At 45.6% G+C, this 25423-nt stretch overlaps 1 protein-coding gene across 4 annotated transcripts in view; it reads left to right on the forward strand.

Moving 5' to 3' along the window:
• The window catches only part of NSD2 (nuclear receptor binding SET domain protein 2), a 109751-nt gene that overhangs the window by 32767 nt on the left and 51561 nt on the right, over positions 1 to 25423 (forward strand). For all 4 annotated transcript variants that reach the window (XM_021666985.2, XM_021666986.2, XM_021666987.2 and 1 more), the window contains exons 4-6: positions 9058 to 9224; positions 10336 to 10818; positions 24532 to 24676. In XM_021666985.2, the coding sequence (XP_021522660.1) occupies positions 9058 to 9224; positions 10336 to 10818; positions 24532 to 24676 (795 nt within the window). The remainder of the gene's footprint in view (positions 1 to 9057; positions 9225 to 10335; positions 10819 to 24531; positions 24677 to 25423) is intronic.

Consider the following 25423-nt stretch of genomic DNA (forward strand, 5'->3'; position numbering starts at 1 on the left):
AGTCCTGGGTGCCCTTGCCTGAGTCCTGCCCTGGCCTCTTGTCTTGTGAGGCACAGGAGTACATGTGTGCTCTGCTGGAGTTGTGGCAGAAGAGCCTATGGCCTGGCTTCAGCTCTGTCTCCATGGAAAACCTTTGGCATCCTTGGCTTGCCAGAATTAGGGGACTCCTTTCTAAGGGGCTGCAGGAACCCTAGGGTATACCCCAGGGCCTCTAGGCTTGGTCAGAATGTGAAAAAAAAATGCAGGTTGAGACAGAAGCTGCCCACCCTTTGCTTGGGGGTGGACCTTCAAGCCTCTGCAGCCTGGATGCAGGCACACATGGGTGTGTGTGAGGGGTTGCTACTTCCTTCTCAGCTTTGTAAAACCAGGCACAGTCTCACAAGCAGACCTTGTGACTCCCATGTCATTTGTCTGTGTGGCACACAAGCAGCTCTTACTGACTTCCGTTTTAGTGTCTGGGGATATTTACTTGTTTACGTGATGCCATCTTTAGCTTTTAGCTCCTCATACCTGTGAAACTGAAGTAGTCTTTTGAAAGTCTCCTTCGTCGTATTAGGCTTCATTACTTTTCATTTCTTCTTTTTTTGGGGACAGAGTCTTGCTCCATCACCCAGACTGAAGTGCAGTGGCACAATCTTGGCTCACTGCAACCTCTGCCTTCTAGGCTCAGGTGATTTTCCCATCTCAGCCTCCCGAGTAACTGGGACTACAGGTGTATGCCACCACACCTGGCAAATTTTTGTATTTTTTTGTAGAGACAGGGTTTTACTGTGTTGCCCAGCTGGTCTCAGACTCCTGGGCCGCCTGCCCAATGATCTGCCCGCCTCAACCTCCGAAAGTGCTGGGGTTACAGGCATGAGCCACCTCGTCCCAGCCCAACTTTAATATCATTGCATCTTTCCCCTGCGTTGGAGTTCAGTAATTTCTGTAGTCTACAACAGCTCTGACATTCAGATATACTGCCATTTTTATTAATCTCTCTCTATCTCTCTTCTTTCTTTCCTTTCCTTTTTCCTTTCCCTTCCCTCTGTCACCCAGGGTGGGGTGCAGTGGCACAATATCAGCTCACTGCAGCCTCTGCTTCCTGGGTTCAAGCAGTCCTTCTGCCTCAGTCTCCTGAGTAGCTAGGATTATGGGTGTGTGCCAGCACACCCGGCTAATTTTTTTATTTTTAGTAGAGGCGGGGTTTCACCATGTTGGCCAGGCTGGTCTTGAACTCCTGACCTAAAGTGATCAACCTGCTTTGGCCTCCCAAAGTGCTGAGATCAGAGGTGTGAGCCGCCGCGCCTGGCCTCATCTCTCACTTTCTTTGCTTGACTCCTTGACCCTGCGCTGTGGCTAAGTGCTTTCACTATTGCACTTATGGCACTGTCTTGCAATTCTCTGCAGTTGAGGCTGGGACTCAGGAATCAGCCTGCCAGGACTCAGGTCTAGTTCAGCTGGCTGATCTTGATAATGAACTTAATCTCGCTAAGCCTCAGTTTTCCTGTGTATGAAAATGAGGAAGATGATACCATCACCTGGATGGAAAGGCCTTAATGCAGTGACCACCAAACACTTGTATTAGCAGTTGTTATATCTTCACTTTTAAAACCCGAGGTTTTGTTGTCTCAACCCTCATTCCCTTGTTTTTTTTCTATAGCTGCTTCCTGAAAAACTTCTTGTTTGACCAGTTATTAAACCTGCAACCACCTAGTATTTGGTTATTAATAGTTTTGTACCTGTCTCAGGTATTCCCTCAGTTTTGAAAATATAATGCCAAATGGGTATACTTGGATTCCAGCTTTTGTGTGTGTATGTGAAATATTTGATCTATTTATTTATTTTTATTTTTTTACAGACATTTCATACAGGATATTTATTTTTAATTTATCTATTTAAAAACCTTTCAAGTCAAACAGTGCAGAAGACACCCATCCCCTCATCTTCATTCTCCACCTTGAAACATCTTGTTCTGCCTCTTCCATCTCTCTCTCTTTTTTTTGTTTTTTTTTGAGATGGAGTCTCACTCTGTCACCAGGCTGTAGTGCATTGGCGCGATCTCAGCTCACTGCAACCTTCACCTCCTGGGTTCAAGCGATTCTCTTGTCTCAGCCTCCTGAGTAGCTGGGCGCCTACAGGTGCCCACCACCACACCCAGCTAATTTTTGTATTTTTTGTAGAGGCAGGGTTTTACCATTTTGGCCAGGATGGTCTTGATCTCTTGACCTTGTGATCTGCCTACTTCAGTCTCCCAAAGTGCTGGGATTACAGGGGTGAACCACTGCACCTAGTCTCCATCTCTTTTGTTACATGATGGCTGGTAGCTGTCATGGCACTTTACCCTCAAATACATCAGAACAAGGACAGTTTCCTTACTGACTCAGCACCCAGCCACATTTCAGGAAACATCACATTAGTAACAAGGTCTACTCTGCTAAAAGTACGTATGGGGGCACGCCCCAGCAGGTCCCATACCTGCTTTTTTCTGCACTTTGGGGTTGAGATGCATGCTTTGCATCTGGTGGTTGTGCCTCTTCAGGTTCCTCTAGTCTAGAACAGCACTTCCAACCCCCAATTCCTCATGACCGCTTTAGCTCTCTCATGATCAGACCTAGGTTAGAAAGGCCAGCTTGGATCTCAAAATTGGAACCATGAAAGGTAGCTTTGGCCCTTTACTAATCTGTGTGCAGAAGAAGGGAGTGTCTTGCACCAGCCTAGGCTGGGCAGTGGCCTGGCTCACCTCAGCAGTCTGCTTCTCTAGGAGTTACTGTGGGTTGTAGGGTAGGAGGTACAAGCAAGCCTACTGCAGAAGACTGATAATGTACTTTTTTATTTCCATGAAGGCATTAGAGTGGAAAAGATACTATACATTTGAAAAGCAGTTCAGAAGGAGTCGAGCCTAGGTAGCTACCCTCCAGCTGAAAGGAGATTCAGGTAATCTTAAAAAGAAAAGAGATCAAAGGAAGTGAGCAGAACAAAGAGAAGTGAGGGAAGGTCAGAGTGCTAGTCAGACCTCATCAGGAGGAGCTTATGTGTCAGTTGACCTACCCTTGGTAGGTGACGGCCACTGGACCTCTCTGTGGAAAGGCACAGGTCCCTATTGTCACTAATGAGGGACCTGTGGGGCCATGCTTGGAGTCTGTCCCAATAGTGTAGCTTTTGTTCTTGTTTTGAGATAGGATCTTGGGTCTGTTTCTCTGTCCAGGCTGGAGTACAGTGGCACAGTCATAGCTCACTCCAGGCTCAAACTTCTGGGCTCAAGTGATCTTCCTGCCTTGGCCTCCCAGAGTATTGGGATTACAAGTGTGAACCACCTTACCTGTCCCCAACAGCCATGGCTTTAGTAGTCCTTGATGATTCATCGTGGACTTGTTAAATGGTAACTGGCTATTACTGTACTTTCTACCTTTTAGCTGTAATTTTTCTGTGAAAATGAGCTCCCTCTTAAAAAAAATAAGTTATGTATTTCGGCCATTAGTTTTTTAAATCCTCACATTGTCTCAAATTTGACCACAGGGAGTCCCATTAAGTTCCTTTAAGCAATATCTCTTTGACATCACTCTCAGCCTTTGAGCACTTCCTTATGTTCTGGTACTACAGGGTGTTCCAGGCTCATCTTGTACTATTTTTTTTTTCTCTCCAACACTAGCATCAGTCATTTCTCAGAGAAGGCCTAAGTTCTTTGAGTGCAGAATGATATGTGGGAGCCCAGGTCTGGGCACTGGTTGTATTCATTGCTCCTGGCAGACAGAGTTTGCAGGGGAAACTCTGTGTGCAGTAGGTCTCCAAGCAGTGCTGAGCCCTTGCTCCGAGTGGAGCTCTTGGGTCCATTTTTGATTCTCTAGCACTTGGCCTGCAGCACCCCATGATGAGAGATTGACAGAAAGTGGTGAATGTTGTTTTGGAAGGACAGGGACGTGAAGAAGAGATAGCTCCTGCCATGGAGTGGGCTGAGCATGGGTCCTGTGAAGCTGGTACTTTTATTTTTCTACCCTTTATTCCTATCCTTTTTTTTCCCCTGGAGATGGAGTCATGCTCTGTTACACAGGCTGGAGTGCAGTGGTGCGATCTCAGCTCACTGCAACCTCCACTTCCCAGATTCAAGCGATTCTCTTGTCTCAGCCTCCCAAGTAGCTGGGATTACAGGCGCACCCCACCATGCCTAGCTAATTTGTATTTTCAGTAGAGACGGGGTTTCACCATGTTGGCCAGGCTGGTCAATCAAAAGATTAAGCTCAATCTTGGAAACAGAAGATAACTGAATATTTTAGGTATTACACTACGAAGGAAACTGGATTTCGTTGCATCTGAGAGCTTCACCATCTCCCTGGCATACCTGGCTCTCACTGGTCTTCTCTTTAGATAACTGTGGTCTAGTAATTTTCTGTTGTGGAGATTTTTGTTGTCACCTTTTCTGTGTTATGGAAAGGAATGTTAAGAACCCTTGTTGCTTTATATAGAAAAAAATACTTCTGGCATTTTCTAAAAATATTGCAGGTAATCTGGCTTCCTCATGTCTTTTGCTATTTGATGGTATAACCTTCTTACTGATTTGTTTCTTGCTTGTTCTATTAGCTGCTGAGAGGTGTGTGAAAATCTCCCATGGGATTGTGGATGTGCTGTTTTTCTACTTGCAGTTCTGGCAGTTTCTGCTTTACCTATTTTGGGGCTTTGGTGCCCTCCAGGGACTGAACTGGGAAACTCAGACATGGTTATGCTTGTCCTTTGTTTCCCAGGGAGCGCTGTGGTCTCATGTCCTTGTGACTTTGCCCCTGTGCTCTATTCTTCTGCAGACATTTGGCCTTGTCTGCATGTTTATGGCTTCTCTTCCCTTCCTGGAGCTTTAGCTCTGACACGGCCTTGTCCCTTGGTGGGGTTCATTCTGTGTGCATGGAACTTAACAGGCTCCACAAAATCTGGAGAGATTGAGCCCAGAGAGTCACAGACTACTTGTTGTCTAATGGCTGTGATGAGGAAGAAAGGAACATAGTACAAAATTAGGTACCAGGACTGATAGTAGAAGCCAGGTTCTCTTAGAAGCGGATGTAGGTAGGGAGGTCAGCTGTATAATAATCACTATTTTTATAGAGATGGTGATTAATGCGCATCAGAAATTACATAGGAAGGGGGCCGAGTGCAGTGGCTCGTGCTTGTAATCCCAGAACTTTGGGAAGTCGAGGCAGGTGGATCACTTGAGATCAGGAGTTCGAGACCAGCCTGGCCAACATTACAAAACCCTGTCTCTGCTACCAATACAAAAATTAGCCGGGTGTGGTGGCAGGCACCTGTAATCCCAGCTACTCAGGAGGCTGAGGCATCGTTTGAGCTCGGGAGGCAGAGGTTGCAGTGAGCCAAAATTGCACCACTGCACTTCAGCCTGGGTGACAGAGTGAGACTCCCATTTCCCCACCCCCCCAAAAAAAAAGAAAAAAAAAAAGAAATTGCATAGGAAGGGAGGATTGATTACTAATACATAGTGCTGGGACAACTGGTTAATTATGTGGTAAAATAAAAACAATGAGATATTCACCTCTCAACTTGGACCAAAAGACGGTTTATATGGATTAAAGAAACCCCCAAAAATGGTAGAAAATTTGGTTATGGTATCTCATTTCCAACTAGGAAAGAACTTGAGAATGTTATACTCAGTTTACAGACTTGAAATCAGATTACAATAACCTATTCTGCTTTTTTTCCCACCTGACATGTAAGGAACATTTATGTGTGTCATTATTTATAAACGTGGTTTATTTTACTTGTACTGTAAAAGGTTTTCTTTATTATAAAAATGCTATAACATACCTGTATTCGTTTCATTATTAAGAAAAGTTCTTACAAAGTTTTAAAGTAATGGAAGAAGTCACAAATCCCTTGACATATCCTTGAATCTTAGGTATTTTCAAATCAAAGAAGTTTGAACACTTAAAAACAAGTCAAATTGTACTGAAAGATTAATAGTGAAAAATCATCCCCTGCCTTCCTCTCTCCTCCCCAGAGGTAATTATTTTTATCTCTCAACGTTTTCTTCTACTTTTAATACTTCGATTTCTCATGTAGACATTTGCTGTTAGCTATCATGGAAAAGGAAGATTGAGCTCTTCAGCCATTTTCTATTTCTTTCCCCCCATTCTCTCCATATGATTAAGTCGCTATTTTTAATAAATGAAAAATAAGTGTTTACATAATTTTGATTATGTAAATATCATTGAGTGAAATACCAAGTTGTGTTCTGTAATTGCATTTTCTTTCTTGTAAAACCTTTTGTTTTCCCTGAAGTTAATTATTTCCTTTCTTTTGAAATCATATACTATGTTGTCCATACAGCCTTAATTCTTTTTTTTTTTTTTTCTTCTCTAACCTTGTGCTGGGAAGCCTTAATTCTTCTCAAGTATTCTTCTCCTCATCCTTAAAACTCATCTTATTTGGATTTAGTTTCTCCTATTTATGTATTTATGTAGTTATATTTTCTCCTTAAAAAAAAAAAGAAAGAAAACCTGGATTTGAGTCTCATCTTCCTTTTCTTCTCCTTGGAACTCATCTTTTAACCCTCATTCCTTACTACTCAGATTTTCTTTCTTTGTAAAAAAGTTCTTTTATCTTTTCTTTCCTTGGAGCTCTCCTAGAATCTTCCTTTTTCCTGCTTCAATCTGGTTTGCTGGCACTCTTAACCTTTTGCACTGCAGTAAGCTTAGACTTTCTTTAAGCTGCTTTCCCTAGTTATTTACATTGTTTTCTGTAGTTCTATGCTGTGTGCTTTCTTAAGTTTTCTTTTTTTCTGGAGGCTATTTTTGGTGTCTTAAGACAGTTTGTATGGAAAGTAAATTTGAGTCTGTGCAGTTCAGAGTATGCTACTTTTCTTTCTTTTTTTTTTTTTCGAGATGGAGTCTTACTTTGTTGCCCAGGCTAGAGTGCAGTGGTGGGATCTCAGCTTGCTGCAACCTGAGTTCAAGTGATTATTGTGCCTCAGCCTCCTGAGTAGCTGGGACTACAGGCATGTGCCACCCCACCCAGCTCATTTTTGTATTTTTAGTAGAGATGGAGTTTTGCATGTTGGCCAGGCTGATCTCGAACTTCTGACCTCAAGTTATCCACCCACCTTGGCCTCCCGAAGCACTGGGATTACACGCTTGAGCCACTGCGCCCAGCCCAGAGTATGCTACTTTTCTATCCTCACACATGATTGATGGTTTGACTGGGTATATAATTTTATGTTGAGAATAATTCCCCTAGGAATTTTGAAGGTATTACTCCATTTCCTTCTAGCATCCAGAGTTTTTGGGCATTCTTTACATAATTTGCTATTCTTCACATACCTTGCTGTTCTATTTCTTGTTCCATTAACTTGAAGGCTGGCCTTTCCCCCAACTCCTGGCAGCTTGAATTTCACCAGAATGTGGTGTGCTGTGGATGTTGCAGTGGGACACTTGGGGCTGTTTTAGTTGGAGACTTGATTTTGGGTTTGTTCTTGGAGCTTCTCTGTTTTTCTCTTTAGAAGGCCTATTATTTGGGTATCAAACCTCCTAGATTAATCTTACAGGTTGCAATGGAAATAAGTATTTTTCATCTTAATTTTTTTTCTTCTTTCTGGGAGATTTCTTACCTTCCAAGCTTTCTTGCTGAATTTTATTTTCATAGCTGTATTTTAGAATTTCAAATACCTCTTTGTTTTTCTGTGTTCTCTTTTCATAGCATAGAGGGTTTCTCTGTTGGGTATCTTCTCTCCCCTTGCCTTGTGTCTGTGGCCCTGCAGAGGGCCATTTGTTTCTGTGTGTTTTGGATTCATTCACACTGGATGCTTCCCTGGGTCCAGGGGTCCTTGATACTTGGCTTGTGTTTAAGAGCACAGCACTTAGAGCTGCCTGCAGTCATGGGTGGGGAAGCTTGGTTACCCAGCCTTCTTTGCATTAGAAGGTCTGATTGATCATTGGCTACTTAATTGGGGGAATCGCCAAAAGACTCACTGGAGAAGTTTTTCCTCTGGGCACTTCAGGAAGCATCCTTTGATTCCTCTGGGCCAATGTTCTGCTTGAGGGGACAGGGAGTGGTAACTCCCCTAGGGAGATCCCCCTCCCTCCTCTCACCTGGCACAGAAATCTGACCTTTTAACCTGCTTACCTGTGTTCAGCTTCTCATTTAACTTCAATGGAATCTAGTTCCTCATCTCTTGGGTTTTGGGTCTGTCTCTTTCCTCATCCAGTTCCTCCTAGCTGCATTGTGGGATGTGGCTTCTTCCTCTCAGTCAAGAGTAAAAGTAGTGGACATCTCTGGACTTACTCTGTAATCTGATCTGTTCTCTGAGGCCATTGATGCTCCTGTCCCCGTAGCACTGTGAGTGGGGGGTGGGTAGCTAGCTCGTAGGTAGCTGGACTGGGATTTGAACCCAGGTCATGTGATGCCAGTATACTGCCTCCTTCACTGCTGCTCTCACTCCTCTTTTGCAGATGTCCTCGTCTTATTTATTTGATATCTTTTTAAAAGAGAGGAAATAAAAGAGTGCATTTAGTCAGTTAGTTAGCTTTTTTCTTTTTTTGTTGAGACAGGGTCTGGCTCTGTCACCCAGGCTAGAGTTCAGTGGTGCGATCTTGGCTTACTGTAATGTCTGCCTCCCAGGCTCAATGCCGTCTTCCCTCACCTGGCACAGAGATCTGATTGATCTTACAGGTTACAGACTCCTGAGTAGCTGGGACTACAGGTGCACACCACCACACCCAGCTAATTTTTGCATTTTTGTAGAGACGAGGTTTTGCCATGTTGCCCAGGCTGGTCTCGAACTCCTGAACTCAAACAGTCTGCCTGCCTTGGCCTCCCAAAGTGCTGGGATTACAGGTGTGAGGCACTGTGCCTGGCCTGGTTGGCTTTCTTTCCCAGTCAATTTTGAACCTTAGATCTGAGTCTCTCTTAAGTTAGTTTCCCTCTTTGGCATGTGGCATGGTAGGGATAAGAAGTGTAGGATTTATTTTGAGGTTAACAGGCTCAGACAGCACCAAGGAAAACAACTGCAAAACAGCAATAGATTTGCCTAATTTCATCCCAGATTCTAACTTTCATGTTCTAACATTTTATTTTAAAAACTAGGTCAGAAAAAGAGTGCACGCCAGTATCACGTACAGTTCTTTGGTGACGCCCCAGAAAGAGCTTGGATATTTGAGAAGAGCCTTGTAGCTTTTGAAGGAGAAGGACAGTTTGAAAAATTATGCCAGGAAAGTGCCAAGCAGGCACCCACGAAAGCTGAGAAAATTAAGGTGATAGATGACCCTTCAGTCTACTTTTAGACCAGAAATTTAATTTTTATTCTTTAACTTATTTTTTGTTTTGAACTTATACTTGATCAAAATATTGAAATGGCTTAACAATCTCTTTCATTGTTGACTTTTGCCCAAGAATGCCATGTTATAATATTAAAGTTTCTTTAGAGACACAACTTATTTTTTTGCTCGTTTGATGACTCCCAGAGATAATTTGTTTTAGAATTTTTATTTTTCCATATATACATATGTAGAGAGATTATATTAACATAACGTGATTGGAATTGGTTTCTGGTTTAAAGAAACAATAAAGGTATTATGTTGGGCTGAATTATAAAATTGGATCTTATAAGTTTTTTATTTTCTATTTAAAATTTTTTTTTAAAATTTTTTTGAGATGGAGTTTCACTCTTGGTACTCAGGCTGGAGTGCAATGGTGCAATCTCAGCTCACTGCAACCTCGCCCCACCCACCGGGTTCAAGCGATTCTCCTGTCTCAGCCTCTGCAGTAGCTGGAATTACAGGTGCCCGCCACCACGCCTGGCTAATTTTTGTATTTTTAGTAGAGATGGGGTTTCACCATGTTGGCCAGACTGGTCTCAAACTCCTGACCTCAGGTGATCTGCCTGCCTCGGCCTCCCAAGGTGCTGGGATTACAGGCGGGAACCACGCCGGCCAAGTTTTTTGTTTCTAAACTTATGTGAAAATGTGAAAGTCTTCTTTTTTTTTTTTTTTTTTTTTTTTCTTTTTTGAGACAGGGTCTTGCTCTGTCACCCCAGGCTAGAGTGCAGTGGTGTGGTCTTGGCTTACTGCATCTGCTGCCTCCCAGTTCAAGTGATTCTCATGCCTCAGCCTTCTGAGTAGCTGGGACTATAGTCATGCACTACTATGCCTGGCTAATCTTTTGTATTTTAGTAGAGACAGAGCTTTGCCAGTTGGCCAGGCTGGTCTTAAACTCCTGGCCTTAAGTGATCTGTCTGCCTCGACCTCCCAAAATGCTGGGATTACAGGCATGAGTCACTGTGCCTGGCAAAAGTAGGCTTCTGTAAAGTGAGTTAATTTTTATGTTTGTGTAATGAAACTTACAGTGTCTTTTTTTTCCCCCCAGCTATTGAAACCTATTTCAGGGAAATTGAGGGCCCAGTGGGAAATGGGTATTGTTCAGGCAGAAGAAGCTGCAAGCATGTCAGTGGAGGAGCGGAAAGCCAAGTTCACCTTTCTATATGTGGGAGACCAGCTTCATCTCAACCCTCAAGTAGCCAAGGAGGCTGGCATTGCTGCAGAATCTTCAGGAGAAATGGCAGAATCCTCAGGAGTTAGTGAAGAAGCTGCTGAAAACCCCAAATCTGTGAGAGAAGAGGGCATTCCCATGAAGAGAAGGCGGAGGGCCAAACTGTGTAGCTCTGTGGAGACCCTGGAGAGCGAGCCCGACATAGTGAAGAGTACTCCTCAAAAGACAGCAGAGGCTGACCCCAGAAGAGGAGTAGGGTCTCCTCCTGGGAGGAAGAAGGCCACAGTCTCCACACCACGAAGCAGGAAGGGAGATGCAGCATCCCAGTTTTTAGTCTTCTGTCAAAAACACAGGGATGAGGTCAGTACCCTGATGGGTTCTAAGTTGTGTTTCATGCTAACAAGTTTCTGAATTTGAGGAACATCCCTTCAGTGCGGAATTGTCTGTTTCTCAGCATTATCAGGAAATCTATAGTGAGCCTTGCATAGATTTTAGATCTAATAAATAAGTATTATTAGGGAACAACCATTCTGACCCTTGAGGGAAAAAATACTTGACTTGCACTCTGGGTTCCTAAAATATCCTGCCTAATGTGGATAAGAAGATACTGAAAACAGGCCAGGCATGGTGGCTCATGCCTGTAATCTCAGTACTTTGGGAGGCTGAGGCGGGAGGATTGCTTCAGCTCAGGAGTTTGAGACCAGTCTGGGCAACATGGTGAAACTCCATCTCTACAAACATTAGCCGGGCATGGTGGCACATGCCTGTAGTCCCAGCTACTTGGGAGACTGAAGCAGGAGGATCCCTTGAGCCCTGAAGGCGGGTTTTGCACTGAGCCGTGATGGCACCACTGCACTCTAGCCTGGGTGACAACAGATCGAGACTATGTCTCAAAAACAAACAAAACTGGCACAGAGGGAAGTGGGTCTCATTAGGCTGTGCTTTTGTGGAAGAGTGTCCATGTCCTTAATGTGTGACTCCAGGTTAGCGTTTTCTCTAGCAGTCTGTTCTGAAGCTTCCAGTGCAGGGGATATGCTCATCTATAAAGCTCATTGTGTCCGCTGGCACTGAGGATGGAGGATGTTGATTTATTTCCCTGATATTTAAAAGGACAGCGATGTGATTAAGGCATTTAAATAATTTTCTTAATTTATTTCTAGTTGTTTGCATGAAATACACAGTCTGTTAGTACATAATAAAGGCAGTAAAGAACTGAAGGAGTTGGTTCCCCACTGCCCCACTTTTGGTTATGTTACTTGGAGTAGATCATAGTCTAGTGCTTAAAAGGCTTTAAGTGTTCATTTTAATTTTACTTCCGTAGGAATTTTCTGTTAAGTAGTTGAATCTATGTGGTGATTAAAGGTATCAAAAACAATAGTGTCTGTCTTCAAAAAATTTTCCATGAATCTTTAACCAGCATGTATTTTGTCAGGCAGCATGGCACAGCAAGGAACCATGAGGAGTTCAGGCAGAGATGCATAAATGAGTGGCTGTAGGTATTCTAAGAAATCTACTGGACATGATTTTTTTGTTCCTATATAGGATCTGGAAATTCTGCCAGAAAAAGGCATTTGAGTGATATCTTCAAGAGTAACCCATGGCTGGGCGCAGTGGCTCATGCCTACAATTCCAGTACTTTGGGAGGCCAAGGTGGGCAGATCACCAGAGGTCAGGAGTTCGAGACCAGCTTGGCCAATATGGTGAAACCCTGTCTCTACGAAAAATACAAAAATTAGCCTGGTCTGGCGGGCACCTATAATCCCAGCTACTCGGAGGCTGAGGCAGGAGAATCGCTTGAACTTGGGAGGCAGAGGCTGTAGTGAGCCAAGATCATGCCACTGCACTCCAGCCTGGGTAACCCACAAGGCTTTTCTCAGGAATGCAAGGGTGGTTTGATGTTAGAAAGATTTTATTGTGACTTACTGTATAACAGATGAAATGCTTATCTCCATAGAGGGAGAAAAGACATTTAATAAAATTCATTGCTTTTTTTTTATTAAGTAAACACCCCATATTTATGGGGGATGTATGTGATATTTTGGTACACGTATTCAAATTCATTGCTTTTTCTTCTTGGGAGGCTAAGTTGGGGAGGATTGCTTGAGTCCAGGAGTTTTGAGGTTATAGTGAGCTGTGATTGTGCCATAGCTTTCCAGCTTGGGTGACAGAGTGAGACTCTGTCTCAAAAAAAGAAAGGCTGAGTACAGTGGCTCACACCTGTAATCCCAGCACTTTGGGAGGCTGAGGCAGGATTGCTTGAGCCCAGGAGTTTGAGACCAGCTGGGGCAACACAAAACCCTGTCTCTAAAAAAAAAAGTTTAAGAATTAGCCAGGTATAGTGGCGTGTACCTGTAGTCTCAGCTACTCGGGAGGTTGAGGTAAGAGGATTGCTTGAGTACAGATGTTTAAGGCTTCATTGAACTGTGGTCATGCCAGCGCACTCTAGTCTAGGCCACAGAGTGAGACCCTATCTTAAAAAACAAAACAAAAAAAATTATTGCTTATTGATAAAAGGTTAGCAAACCAGGAATAAAAGGGAACTTCCTAAATCTGTTGAAGGATATGTATCAGAAGCTTTCATCAATGATATTACTTACTGATGAAACTTTAGAAGCATTCTCTGTAGGCAGGGCGTGGTGGCTCACGTCTGTAATCCCAGCACTTTGGGAGGCTGAGGCGGGTAGATCACTTGAGGTTAGGAGTTCGAGACCAGCCTGGCCAACATGGTGAGACCCCATCTCTACCAAAATTTAAAAAATTAGCTGGGTGTGGTGGTATGTGCCTGTAGTCCCAACTACTTGGGAGTCTGAGGCAGGAGGCTGCAATAAGCTGAGATCATACCACTGCAATCTAACCTGAGCTACAAAGCAAGACTCTGTCTCAAAAAAAAAAAGCATTATCTTACAATGTCTGTAATCCCAGCATTTTGGGAGGCCTAGAAGGGCAGATCACTGAAGGTAGGGAGTTTGAGACCGGCCTAGCCAACATGGTGAAACCCTGTCTCCACTAAAAATACAAAAATTAGCTGGGTGTGGTGGTGAGCACCTGTAATCCCAGCATTTTGGGAGGCTGAGACTGGTGGATCACTGAAGGTTGGGAGACCAGCCTGTGAAATTCGAGACCAGCCTGGCCAACATGGTGAAAACCCATCTCTATTAAAAATAGAAAAATTATCCAGGTGTGGTGGCTCATGTCTGTAATCCTAGCACCTTGGAAGGCCAAGGCAGGTGGATCATGAGGAGTTGAGACCAGCCTGACTAACGTGGTGAAACCCTGTCTGTACTAAAAATACAAAAGTTAGCTGAGTGTGGTGGCACTTGCCTGTAATCCCAGCTACTCAGGAGGCTGAGGCAGGAAAATTGGTGGAACCCAGGAGGCAGAGGTTGCAATGAGCCGAGATCACGCCACTGTACTCCAACCTGGTCAATAGGATAAGACTTCGTCTCAAAGAAAATACTAGCCAATATTATATAGGAATAAATAATTATAGCCGTCATTGTTTGCAGAAGTCTATGTAGCAAACTCAAGAGAATGTACAGAAAATATTTTGGAATTACTAGAGTTCACAAAATTGGTGGATGTAAAATTAACATATAAGTGCAGCATCAAAGAGGAAACGTGATGTTAAAAAAGATATCACTGGCCGGGCACAGTGACTGACGCCTGTAATCCCAGCACTTCGGGAGGCCGAGGTGGGTGGATCACGAGATCAGGAGATTGAGACCAGCCTGACCAACATGGGGAAACCTCGTCTCTACTGAAAATATAAAAATTAGCTGGGTGTGGTGGTGGGCACCTGTAATCCCGGCTACTCGGGAGGCTGAGGCAGGAGAATCGCTTGAACCCGGGAGGCAGAGGTTGCTGTGAGCTGAGATCACACCACTGCACTCCAACCTAGTGACAGAGTGAAAATTCTGTCTTAAAAAAAAAAAAAAAAGATCGCTGATAATATAAACCAAAATATCAGGTACTGCAGAATCAACATTATGAAATATGCATGTAACTTTAGAGAAAATAACTGACATTTTAGCAGACCCCAGTAAAGATATACATAGGAAAATTCAAGCTTCTGAAGTTGTTAATTCTCCCATTAATAACCTATAAATTCAGTATAATTCTAATAAAACTTCCAACAGAAATTTCTTAGCCCTTTGTAAGTGGATGCTGACGTGGCCATATTTGAAGAGAGGCTTGGCCTGAGGACTTGCTCTACCATAGGAAGTTCTGTTATTTAAAATAGCAGTATTCAGCCAGATGCGGTGGCTCAAGTCTGTAATCCCAGCACTTTGGGAGGCCGAGGCAGCCGGATCACCTGAGGTCAAGAGTTGGAGACCAGCCTAACCAACATGATGAAACCCCATCTCTGCTAAAAATATAAAAATGAGTTGGGCATGGTGGTAGGTGCCTGTAATCCCAGCTACTTGGGAGGCTGAGGCGGGAGAATTTATTGAACCTGATAGGCCTAGGTTACAGTGAGCTGAGATTGTGCCATTGCACTCCAGCCTGGGTGACAGAGTGAGACTCTGTCTCATAAAAAATAAAATAGCAGTATTCTTGCAGGGCAGTGATATGGTCTCAGACGAGTCCCAGAACAGACTCTTAAGTATAGGGACATGGATGGGAAGGGGCTGCAGGCAAGTTGGGTGGGATGTCTGCTCTGTATATGGTGCTGGGACCACTGGTGATTTATGAACTTGGTCAGCATGAGAGAGGAGCTTTGTTACCATGGGAGAGGGAAGGATTTCTTAATTAAGCCAAACTGATCACAGGCTACAAAGGAACTATATATGTTAAAATGAAAATCTAGGCCAGGTGTGGTGGCTCACACCTGTAATCCCAGTACTTTGGGAGGCTGAAGCGGGAGGATTGCTTGAGCCACTGTACTATTCCAGCTTGGGTGACAGAGACCCTGGCTCAAAAAAAAAAAAAAATTCTTACGTGCCAAGGACACCATGAACACAGTGAAAGGACAAATTCTGTAAAGAGCCCAAACAATTCTGAAGGAGAAGAGGCAATTACAGAAGAGCCTGGAGAGCCAGGAAGTACATGAAGCAATGCTGCTAAACCACGGCAGTGCCCAGGAAACTGGATGTTACAATCCTGACGGGATGGTCCTTCACAGTCATCAGGTGAGCAGACACCAGACTCAGAATGGCCAGGGCTCGAGAAGATGAGCAACAGTCGGCCTCCTCGTGCAATGCTGGTGAAGCCTGTTTGGAGAAAAATTTGGCAGTATCTACTGAAATGGAAGATGTGCTTTTTTTTGGTACAGTTTGCCTCCTGTTTACCCTAGAGTAATTTTGCCCCCTGTTTACCCTAGAGTAATTTTGCCCTTGCACCCAAAGAGAGACCACAGTGTCCAAAACCAAAAAGGTATCAAGTGAGGGACAGACTGTGGTATATTCCTACAGTGTAACTACACATCAGTTAAAGTGAACTCATTGGATGTCAAAAAAGAAACAAATTGCTGAAGGATATGCAGATTCTGTCACTTGTGTAAAGTTTGAAAAGGGCCACATACCGACAGTTGAGTTTAACCTGTCCTCTCTGTATCCATCCAAAAAGTGTAAGTGGGCAGTTGTGAAGGTATGCATCTCTGTCCTGGAGCCAAGAAGTCTGCCCAGGGACGAGCCATTAACACCTGCTGGAGGAGCTATGGTCAGTGTTGGATGTAAAATGATACAAAGCAGGCCAGGTACAAGGTGGGAGGATCACTTGAGGCCCGGAGTTTGAGACCAGCCTGGGCCAACATAGCAAGATCTTATCTCTACCAAAAATAAAAATAAAATAAAATGGTATAAAGTGTTGAGCAGTGTGTAGGCAGCCACTGTTTCAGGCATGTTGTGGGAGGTTGCAGTGGCAGGCTCTGAATGGACACCCCAGTGTTTGACAGCTAGGCCTGCACAGGGTTGGGGAGGTGCTGTATGCTCTTGGGCCCTGGAAGCAGGGTGAGGCTGCGTTAGGTGGGAACTGCCCAGGCAGCCACTATGGCATATTGCTTGGCTGTGTCTCCACAGTTTGTTCACTAGTTAGGAATTGTGAAAAAAAAAAGTGGGTACCTGAGAATTAAAACCACTGTCCGAAGACCACCCTATTTGCTTTTTGGGACCCAGATTGATCTCAGATGGCCCTTATAGTACTAAGAAATGAGACAAAAGCAGAGTACTAAAAGCAAACTGAAGATGTGCAATTAAAGTTGAGTTCTTGGCTGGGTACAGTGGCTCACACCTGTAATCCTGGCACTTTGGGAGGCTGAGGCAGTCAGGCTGCTTGAGATTGGGAGTTCAAAAACAGCCTAAGCAACATAATGAGACCCCATCTCTAAAAAACAAGAAAATTAGCTGGACCTGATGGTGCCCACTTATAGTCTGGGCTACTCAAGAGGCCGAGGCAGGAGGATCACTTGAGCCTGGAAGGTCGAGGCTGCAGTGAGCCATCATTGTACCACTGCACTCCAGTCTGCATGACAGAGCAAGACCCTGTCAAAACAAAAAAACTACAAAAAATTGAGTTCTGCGTTAGTGTCCAACACTCTGCCTTGCTTACCCCAGGTGACTGGTATAAGGCCCATGGGGCCTCCCTTCCTTCCACTGGACTCAGGGGCTGGTGGTTTTGAGGAATTTCATATTACCAGAAAAGCAATGACTATTAGGATATTCTTTAACTGTTCTGTAATAAGAAATTCTAAACTTGAGGAAGCTCCTCCCTGCTTACATCTATAACCTCGGTCTTTTTAGGTTGTTTTTTCTTTTTCAGGAGCGCTGGTGTACACAAGATGGTTTTTGTTGGGTTGTCAGTAAACAAGTGGCCAACCCTTGAGGGATAGTCAGGTGGAGCTTTCCTCCTGCTTCCTGGACCTTCCTTTTCTAGGGTCCCTAGATGGAAGGCTGACTTCAGGGTCTTTTGTTGCCATTTGCTGACTCTTTAGTGGTCACTTGCTTTCTTTTTCTTTTGTTTTGAAACGGAGTTTTGCTCTGTTGCCCAGGCTGGAGTGCAGTGACACCACCTCGGCCCACTGCATCCTCCTCCTCCTGGGTTCAAGCAGTTCTCCTGCCTCAGCCTCCTGAGTTGCTGGGACCACAGGCACACACCACCATGCCTGGCTAATTTTTGTATTTTCAGTAGAGATGGCATTTCACTCTGTTGGCCAGGTAGGTCTTGATGATCTGACCTCAAGTGATCCATCTGCTTTGGCTTCCCAAAGTGCTGGTATTAACAAGCGTGAGCCACCATACCCAGTCTAGAAGTCATTTTCTAGCTTGCTTTCTTCTTACTAGTGAAGAAATGTACTGTACTTCTTTATATATATATTTTAAGATTTTTTGTTTTTGAGACAGGGCCTCACTCTGTTGCCCAGGCTGGAGTGTAGTGGTGCATTCATGGCTCAGTGCAGCCTTGACCTCCCTAGGCTGAATCAAGAGATTCTCCTATCTCAGCCTCCCTAGTAGCTGGGACTACAGGCGTGTGCCATCATGCCTGGCTAACTTTTCTTTTTCCCTTTTTTTTTTTTTTTTTTTTTGAGACAGAGTCTCGTTCTGTCGCCCAGGCTGGAGTGCAGTGGTGTGATCTCAGTTCATTGCAACCTCTCCCTCCTGAGTTCAAGCAATTCTCCTGCCTCAGCCTCCCGAGTAGGTGGGACTACAGACAGGTGCCACTATGCCTGGCTAATTGTATTTTTAGTAGAGATGGGGTTTCACCATGCTGGCAAGGCTGGTCTTGAACTCCTGACCTTGTGATCCGCCCGCCTTAGCCTCCCAAAGTGCTGGGATTACAGGCCTGAAACTTCTATTTTTTATAGGGATAGGGTCTCACTGTGTTGCCCAATCTAGTCTCAAACTCCTGGCCTCAAGCGATCCTCCTACCTCAGCCTCTGACAGTGCTGGGATCATAGACATGAGCTGCTGCACCCGGCTGGCTCCAGTATGAGCAGCATTTTCATTAACAGGCTTTTTTGACCTGAGTTTTTTTTTTTTTTTTTTTTTAAAGACGTAGTAGTCTTGTACTGTTGCCTGGCCTGGATTGCAGTGGCATGATCTCGGCTCACTGCGACCTCTGCCTCCTGGGTTAAAATGATTCTCCTGCTTCGCCTCCCAAGTAGTTGGGATTACAGGCGCCTGCCACCGTGCCTGGCTAATGTTTGTATTTATAGTAGAGACTGGGTTTTACCATGTTGGCCAGGCTGGTCTCGAACTCCTGACCTCAGGTGGTCCGCCTGCCTTGGCCTCTCAAAATGCTGGAATTATAGGTGTAAGCCACTGTTCCTGGTTTGGCCTGAATTTTTCTTTTTTTTTTTTTTTTGAGACAGAGTCTTGCTGTGTTGTCCAGGCTGGAGTGCAGTGGCACAATCTTGGCTCACTGCAACCTGTGCCTCCCAGGTTCAAGTGATTCTCCTGCCTCAGCCTCCTAAATAGCTAGGATTACAGGCACCCGCCACCACCTGAGTAGCTAGGATTACAGGCACGTGCCACCACGCCCAGCTAATTTTTTTGTATTTGTAGTAGAGATGGGGTTTCACCATGTTGGTCAGGCTGGTCTCGAACTCCTGACCTCGTGATCTGCCCGCCTCAGCCTCCCAAAGTGTTGGGATTGAACTTTTTTTTATTATTTTCTTTTTGAGGCAGGGTCTCTTTCTGTTGTCCAGGCTGGATGGAGTGCAGTGGCACTATCTTAGCTCACTGCAACCTCTGCCTCCTGGATTCAAGCGATCCTCCCTCCTGAGCTTCCCTAGTAGCTGGGACTACTGGCATGCACCAGGACACCTGGCTAATTTTTGTATTTTTATAGAGATGGGGTTTCACCATGTTGGCCAGGCTGGTCTTAAACTCATGACCTCAGGTGATCTGCCCACCTTGACCTTTCAAAGTGCATGGTTACAGGCATGCGCCACTGTGCTGGCCTGAGTTTTTAATTTTTAAAGTCTTTTCTAATCTTTAAAGGTCCTTTTAAAGGACCTTTCCTGATCCTATTTTTTTTTTTTTGAGACAGAGTCTTGCACTGCCAACCAAGCTGAAGTGCAGTGGCGCAATCTTGGCTCACTGCAGCCTCTGCTTCCTGGGTTCAGCTGGTTCTCCTACTTCAGCTTCCTGAGTGGCTGAGATTACAGGTGCCTGCCACTGTGCCCAGCTAATTTTTTGTATTTTTAATGGAGACGGGGTTTCACAATATTGGCCAGGCTGGTCTCAAACTCCTGACCTCATGATTCACCCACCTCAGCCTCCCAAAGTGCTGAGATTACAGGTATGAACCACCACGCCTAACCTGATCCTAATTTTTATACATCCATTAGAGTGAGACCAGTGCTTTATGTCTCAGTTCTTGGTACATGCCTTGGTATTAGTTATGTATTGTTGCATAACAACTTACCTCAAAACTTAGTGGCTTAAACCAACAACATGCATTTATTTTCTTAGAGTTTCTGTGGGCCAGGAATTTGGTAGCAGCTTAACTTAGTGGTTCTGCCTCAGGGTCTCTTAAAGTTGTATTTAAGACGTTACCTGGGTTACATCATCCTAAGGCTTGACTGGTGCTGAGGATCTGCTTCCAGGGTACCTCCCTTACTCATGCTGCTGGCAGGAGGCTTCGGTTCCTCACCATGTGGTCCTCTCTGCAGGGGTGCTGGCATGTCCTCACAACATGATGGAGGTTGGCTTTCTTCAGAGCAAGTGATGCAAGAGAGAGCAAAGTGGCTGTCTTTTATGCCCTGGACTTGGAGTCATATGCATTCATTTCTGCACTGGGATACTGGCTACCCCATAACCAATACTGGGGCTTGAGCTCCAGGAGGCAGGGCTCATGGAGGGGTGAGGGGCCATCTTGGAGGATGTTCTTCTCTGAAGTCTGAAAGCAAAAGGAAACTCTAAAAAGATGTTAGTGGTTAGGGGGAGCATGGTGTGGTGGCTCACGCCTATAATCCCAGCACTTTGGGAGGCTAAGGCAGGCAGATCACTTGAGGTCAGGAGTTTGAGCCCAGCCTGGCCAACATGATGAAACCCCATCTCTACTAAAAATACAAAAATTAGCCAGGTGTGATGGCACACACCTGTAATCACAGCTACTCAGAAGGCTAAGATGGGAGAATTGCTTTAACCCAGGAGGCAAAGGTTGCAGTGAGCTGAGATCACGCCACTGCAGTCCAGCCTGGGCCACAGTGAAACTCTGTCTCAAAAAAAAAAAAAAAAGGCTTGTAGGGAGCAGGTGGTATGGAGGAGGGGAATGTGATCTGAAGACGCTACAGTATAATTTGTAGAGTCTCGATTATATTGGCAATGTTTTAGTCAGCTGTGGGAATGTGGATATTTGGTTTTCCATGTTTTTTGGTATGTTTTAAATTTTTATTTATTTTTGAGACAGAATCTTAACTCTGTTTCCCAGGCAGGAATGCAGTGGTGCAATCATGGCTCACTACAGCCTTGAACTCCAAGGCTCCCACCTCAGTTTCCCAAGTAGCTGTGACTACAGGCACATGCCACCATGCCCAGCTAATTAAAAAGTATATATTTTTTAAAGAGATGGGATCTTGCTATGTTGCCTAGGCTGGTCTCAAACTCGTGGCCTCAAGTGATCCTCCCACTTAGGCTTCCCAAAATGTTGGGATTATAGGCATGAGCCACTGCATCCAGCCTGTTTTTGATATGTTAAAAATAAAGAAGTGGTCACTATGGAGTGCTTATCACATGTCAGCTACTTTGCCAGTGTGTTATTGTAAAAAAAGTATATCTAGTACTCCTCAAAATGGCCTTATAAGGTAGGTATAAATGATCTCTGTTTTATAGCTGGCTAACCTGAACTTAAAGTTGTAAGGTTTCAGTGAGATGAGGCAGTGAGGAGGTAGGAGAATTGGGACCTGACTCTAATTGTGTGCGTGAGCTTGCACTTTTGTGTATTTATTTATTTGAGGCGGAGTCTCCCTCTTTCACCCAGACTATAATGCAGTGATGTGATCTCGGCTCACTGCAACTTCTGCCTCCTAGGTTCAAGTGATTCTCCTGCCTTAGCCTCCTTAGCAGCTGGGACTACAGGCAAGCGCCACCACACCCTGCTAAGTTTTTGTATTTAGTAGAGATGGGATTTCACCGTGTTAGCCAGGATGGTCTCGATCTCCTAACCTTGTGATCCGCCCACCTCGGCCTCCCAAAGTGCTGGGATTACAGGCGTGACCCACTGTGCCCAGCTGCTTTTGTGTTTTTAGAAGTTGTAACCATCATACCATATGGTTTCACTGTAAAGCTGGGAGACTTTAATGAGGAGTCATTGCTCTGTTAACCTAATGTGATGATGACACTTTCCTGGCTTCCCCCACAGAAGCCGTCTGTGGTGACTGTCTTGTGAGGTTGGGTTTGCGTTTAGGGGCAGAGGTTACCTGTATTGGCTGGGCAGGTGGTAGGTCCAGATGGTTGATGGTAACCAGCTAAAATTAACCCGGTGGTTTCTTAACCACTGCCAGGTGGAACATAAAATATGAGAGACGAAACATGAGCAGGCAACCCCCAGCTCACCCCAGAGAGCACGCACCGTGTGGCAGAAATGGTGGCTCTGTCACTGCTTTATCTCCTGTCGTTAGCACAGAGTGCTGTGTAAATACTTGTTGAATGAATTAACAAATGTAACATCACTGAAACTTAAAGGAACAAAGTTAGCTGGTGGAGGAGAAGAATGTTTCAGGGAGAGTGTGTGTGGCCTGTGGTGGCATTAGGAGGTGGAACCTGATGTGTCCACAGCCTGCTGGGACCTGTGTCCTGTACAGCTTGAGTATTGAGTTGTTAGGTGAGAGAAGGTGGGGAGAAAGTTAATGCTGGATCACACGGGACCTTAGAAGTCTTTGCTAAACAGCTGCGATTTTACCCTAGGAATAAGGAGTGGGAGCTATGATCCCTCTGGTTGCAGGATTAGGGCTTTTTGGGTTGGGAGTGTCAGGAGGTAGATGGACAGGATTGAGAGCCAGGAGACTGGTTGCTGAAATTTCAATCAGAAATCATGGTGGGCACATAAAGAGGGCTGAGGAGTGGAGCTGCCCAGCCCAGCACAGGATTTAGATGGAAAAGAAAAGGTGACTGCAGGAAGCTTGGGACTCTGCTTTGATGAAGCAGCAGAGGACACTGTTACGATTCATCCTAACTGGAGGCTCTGGAGTCGTGGTGGGTGCTGGGGGCAGAGGTGGGTGGGAGGGCAGCAGGCCCGTGAAGGAATGTGCTGTGTTTGAGGAGATGAGAGGCAGGTGTGCTGTGGATCCGAAGCCCTGTACAGAAGCTTTTGCTGGATGAAGAGCTGAGGCCCTTGGAGCTTGAAGAGTTGGGAGTGGGTAGGCTCATGGAGTGGGTCAGGGCAGCAGACAGGACAGGGCCTGCTGGGTTGAGAGGAGTGTGGCAGGAGCAGGCATATGCAGGGATGGGGATGGGGACCCCACAGGGAACACTGGTGCAGTGCTGGAGGTCAGAGCCAGACCTGGAACTGCAGAAGGCATCCTTGACATGGGAGATTCCAGGTGGTTAGGCTGGGGGTGTCTGCAGATTGCTGCTTACCCTGGTCTAGAGAGGTGGTGGGTGGGCATTAGTGGGTGTTGGTGTCCAGGCCAAGGTGAGGACTGGAGGGAGTGGAGCACATGACTCATCCGGGCAGCAGGAGGGCAGATGGTGGGGCCATAGGAGGCTATAAGAAGCCGTCTGTAGTGACTGTCTTGTGAGGAGGGGTTTGGGTTTGGGGGCAGAGGTTACCTTTTGGCTGGGCAGGTGTTAGGTCCAGATGGTAATGGTAACTGGCCAACATTAACCTGATGGTGATGGTGCCTTACCACTGCCAGGTGGAGTGCTAACTGCCCTCATTTCAGAGACAGTGCCTTCACTTGCCCAAGTCCATGGGACTACCTAGTAGAGGAGCCAGCCTCAGAGCCGGGTCTGGCTCTGGAGCATCCCGGTTGGTGCCGAGGCAGTCAGCAGACTCTTTCCAAAGGGCATGGTGGGCAATGAGGGCTCTGTCCTGATTGCTCAGCTCTGCTGTTGTGACAGGAAGACAGCCATGGGCAGTGTGGGAACAGTGTGTGGGGTTGAGATCCAATAAAACTTTGTGGACACTTGTTTGAATTTCCTGTAATTTTTGTGTCTGAAATATTACTACATTTTCAGACATTGAACAGAAACGGGTGGTGGGTTACAACTGGCTGGCACGCATTACTGTGTCGCCCTATGTTCTGCTCTTGAGATCGTGGCTCTTGGACTTGGGGACACATTAGCAACCCCCGGGAAGCCTTTAAATCATGAGGCCAGACCCTCCATGTCAGGTTGGTCTTGGGTGGGACCTAAGCATGATGGCTTTTGAAACCCTCAGGTTATTACCAGGGGCAGCCAAGGCCCCAGGATCAGAATTCAGTGTGTCTGTGTATCACCTAGAGACCTTGTGAAAGTGCAGATTCCTGGTAGGCAGGTTGGGGTGGGGCCTGGGAGTCTGCATTTCTAGCATGCTCCAGGTGCTGACGCCAGCAGCCTTGGTGTGGCTGGAGGGTAGGGAAGCCTCGTCTCGTGGCTGTGCTGCAGGGTTTTCTCCGTGTGCTGGCCCGGGCTGTGACAGAAGCCAGCTCACACTCAGTGTGTGCCTTCACCCCTGCCCCAGGGCCTGTACCTAAAAGATGAGGGTGGGTGCTGCCCAGTGAGGACACAGAGCAGAGCCCACCTCCATGCTCAGGGGCAGTGTTCCTGTGACACTGGCCCTACAGCTAATTTTTCAAGGATGCCTAGAGGCTGGGTGTTGTAGTGAGTTAGTGGTTTTGGAAAAGAGTGTGTGTGTGTGTGTGTGTGTGTGTGTGTGTGTGTGTGTATTTGTCATTTATCATTTCCAACATTTACAGAAGTAGAGTTGAATTTGTTTTCACCGTCACTATTCTCATTTATGAGTTTTCAGTGAGTCACAGCATCAGTTAAGCGCTACTTTTCTTTGAAGCTTTTATGGACATATTTCCTTTATGTGGGAATCAAAAAGCCACGCACCGAGTTCTAAAGGCTCATGCATTTGATTTCTTGCAAAACAAAACCCAGTGAGTTTTACGGATTTAACTTCTTATTGCACTTTCTCCCTTGCCCACAGGTGGTGACTGAGCACCCAGATGCTTCAGGTGAGGAGATTGAAGAGCTGCTCAGGTCACAGTGGAGTCTGCTGAGTGAGAAGCAGAGAGCGCGCTACAACACCAAGTTTGCCCTGGTGGCTCCTGTCCAGGCTGAAGAAGACTCTGGTAAACAGTGCTACGCTGATGTCCTCCACTTAGGTTGATGGGTGTAGTGTAGCAAGCTGAGCTCTGGTCTTGAAACTGTAGGGAAGTGTGTTCACTCTCCCCGTTTCTGACCTGTGGGGTTTGGGCCAGCAGTCCAATTGCGTGTGGTCACAGTAAAAACAGCCTCTGCCATCTGCGTTTCCTGGCTCATGAGAGCTGTTCTGTGTGGTTCCGTCTGGCCTGTAGCTCCAGGCTTGGATTCCAGGCTTATATGATGCGGTAGGGTCAGCCTTCAGGCCTTTACTTGCAGGGAGGCCACACTTCCTACGCTTCTGAGAGCAACCCTCCTGGTTTGGTTGTAGTCTGCACCTCAGGGGGCCTGAGTATGGGCAGCTCCTGGCCTGTTTGCCTGAGTGCTCATAGGGCAAGAAGAGTGACTGGACTGACCTTGAATTCAAGCATCCTTTGGTTGTTCCTAGGCCTTTGGCTTAAAAAACAAAAAGTGCTACTTTGCTTTGAGCAGTGGCAAGAGGAGGGAGAGGTGACACTGTAAGATTTGGAGATGTATAACAAGGGTTAGATTTGTGATATGTGTGTGCTTGGACACAAATTGTTGAAAACTGACATTTGAATGTAAAAATAACTGTGACGTATTTGGGTATCAATTTAAAATACAAAAAAAGTGCTGTATCTCCGAAGGTTCGTCATTGAGGAGCTTTGGAGAGGGCAAACATGAAGAGGTCGGGGCCCAGAAGTGACGGGGTCTGG

The sequence above is a fragment of the Aotus nancymaae genome, unplaced genomic scaffold (assembly GCF_030222135.1).
Source record: "Aotus nancymaae isolate 86718 unplaced genomic scaffold, 86718_ANA_hifiasm-v0.15.2.pri h1tg000006l, whole genome shotgun sequence".
NCBI lineage: Eukaryota > Metazoa > Chordata > Mammalia > Primates > Aotidae > Aotus > Aotus nancymaae.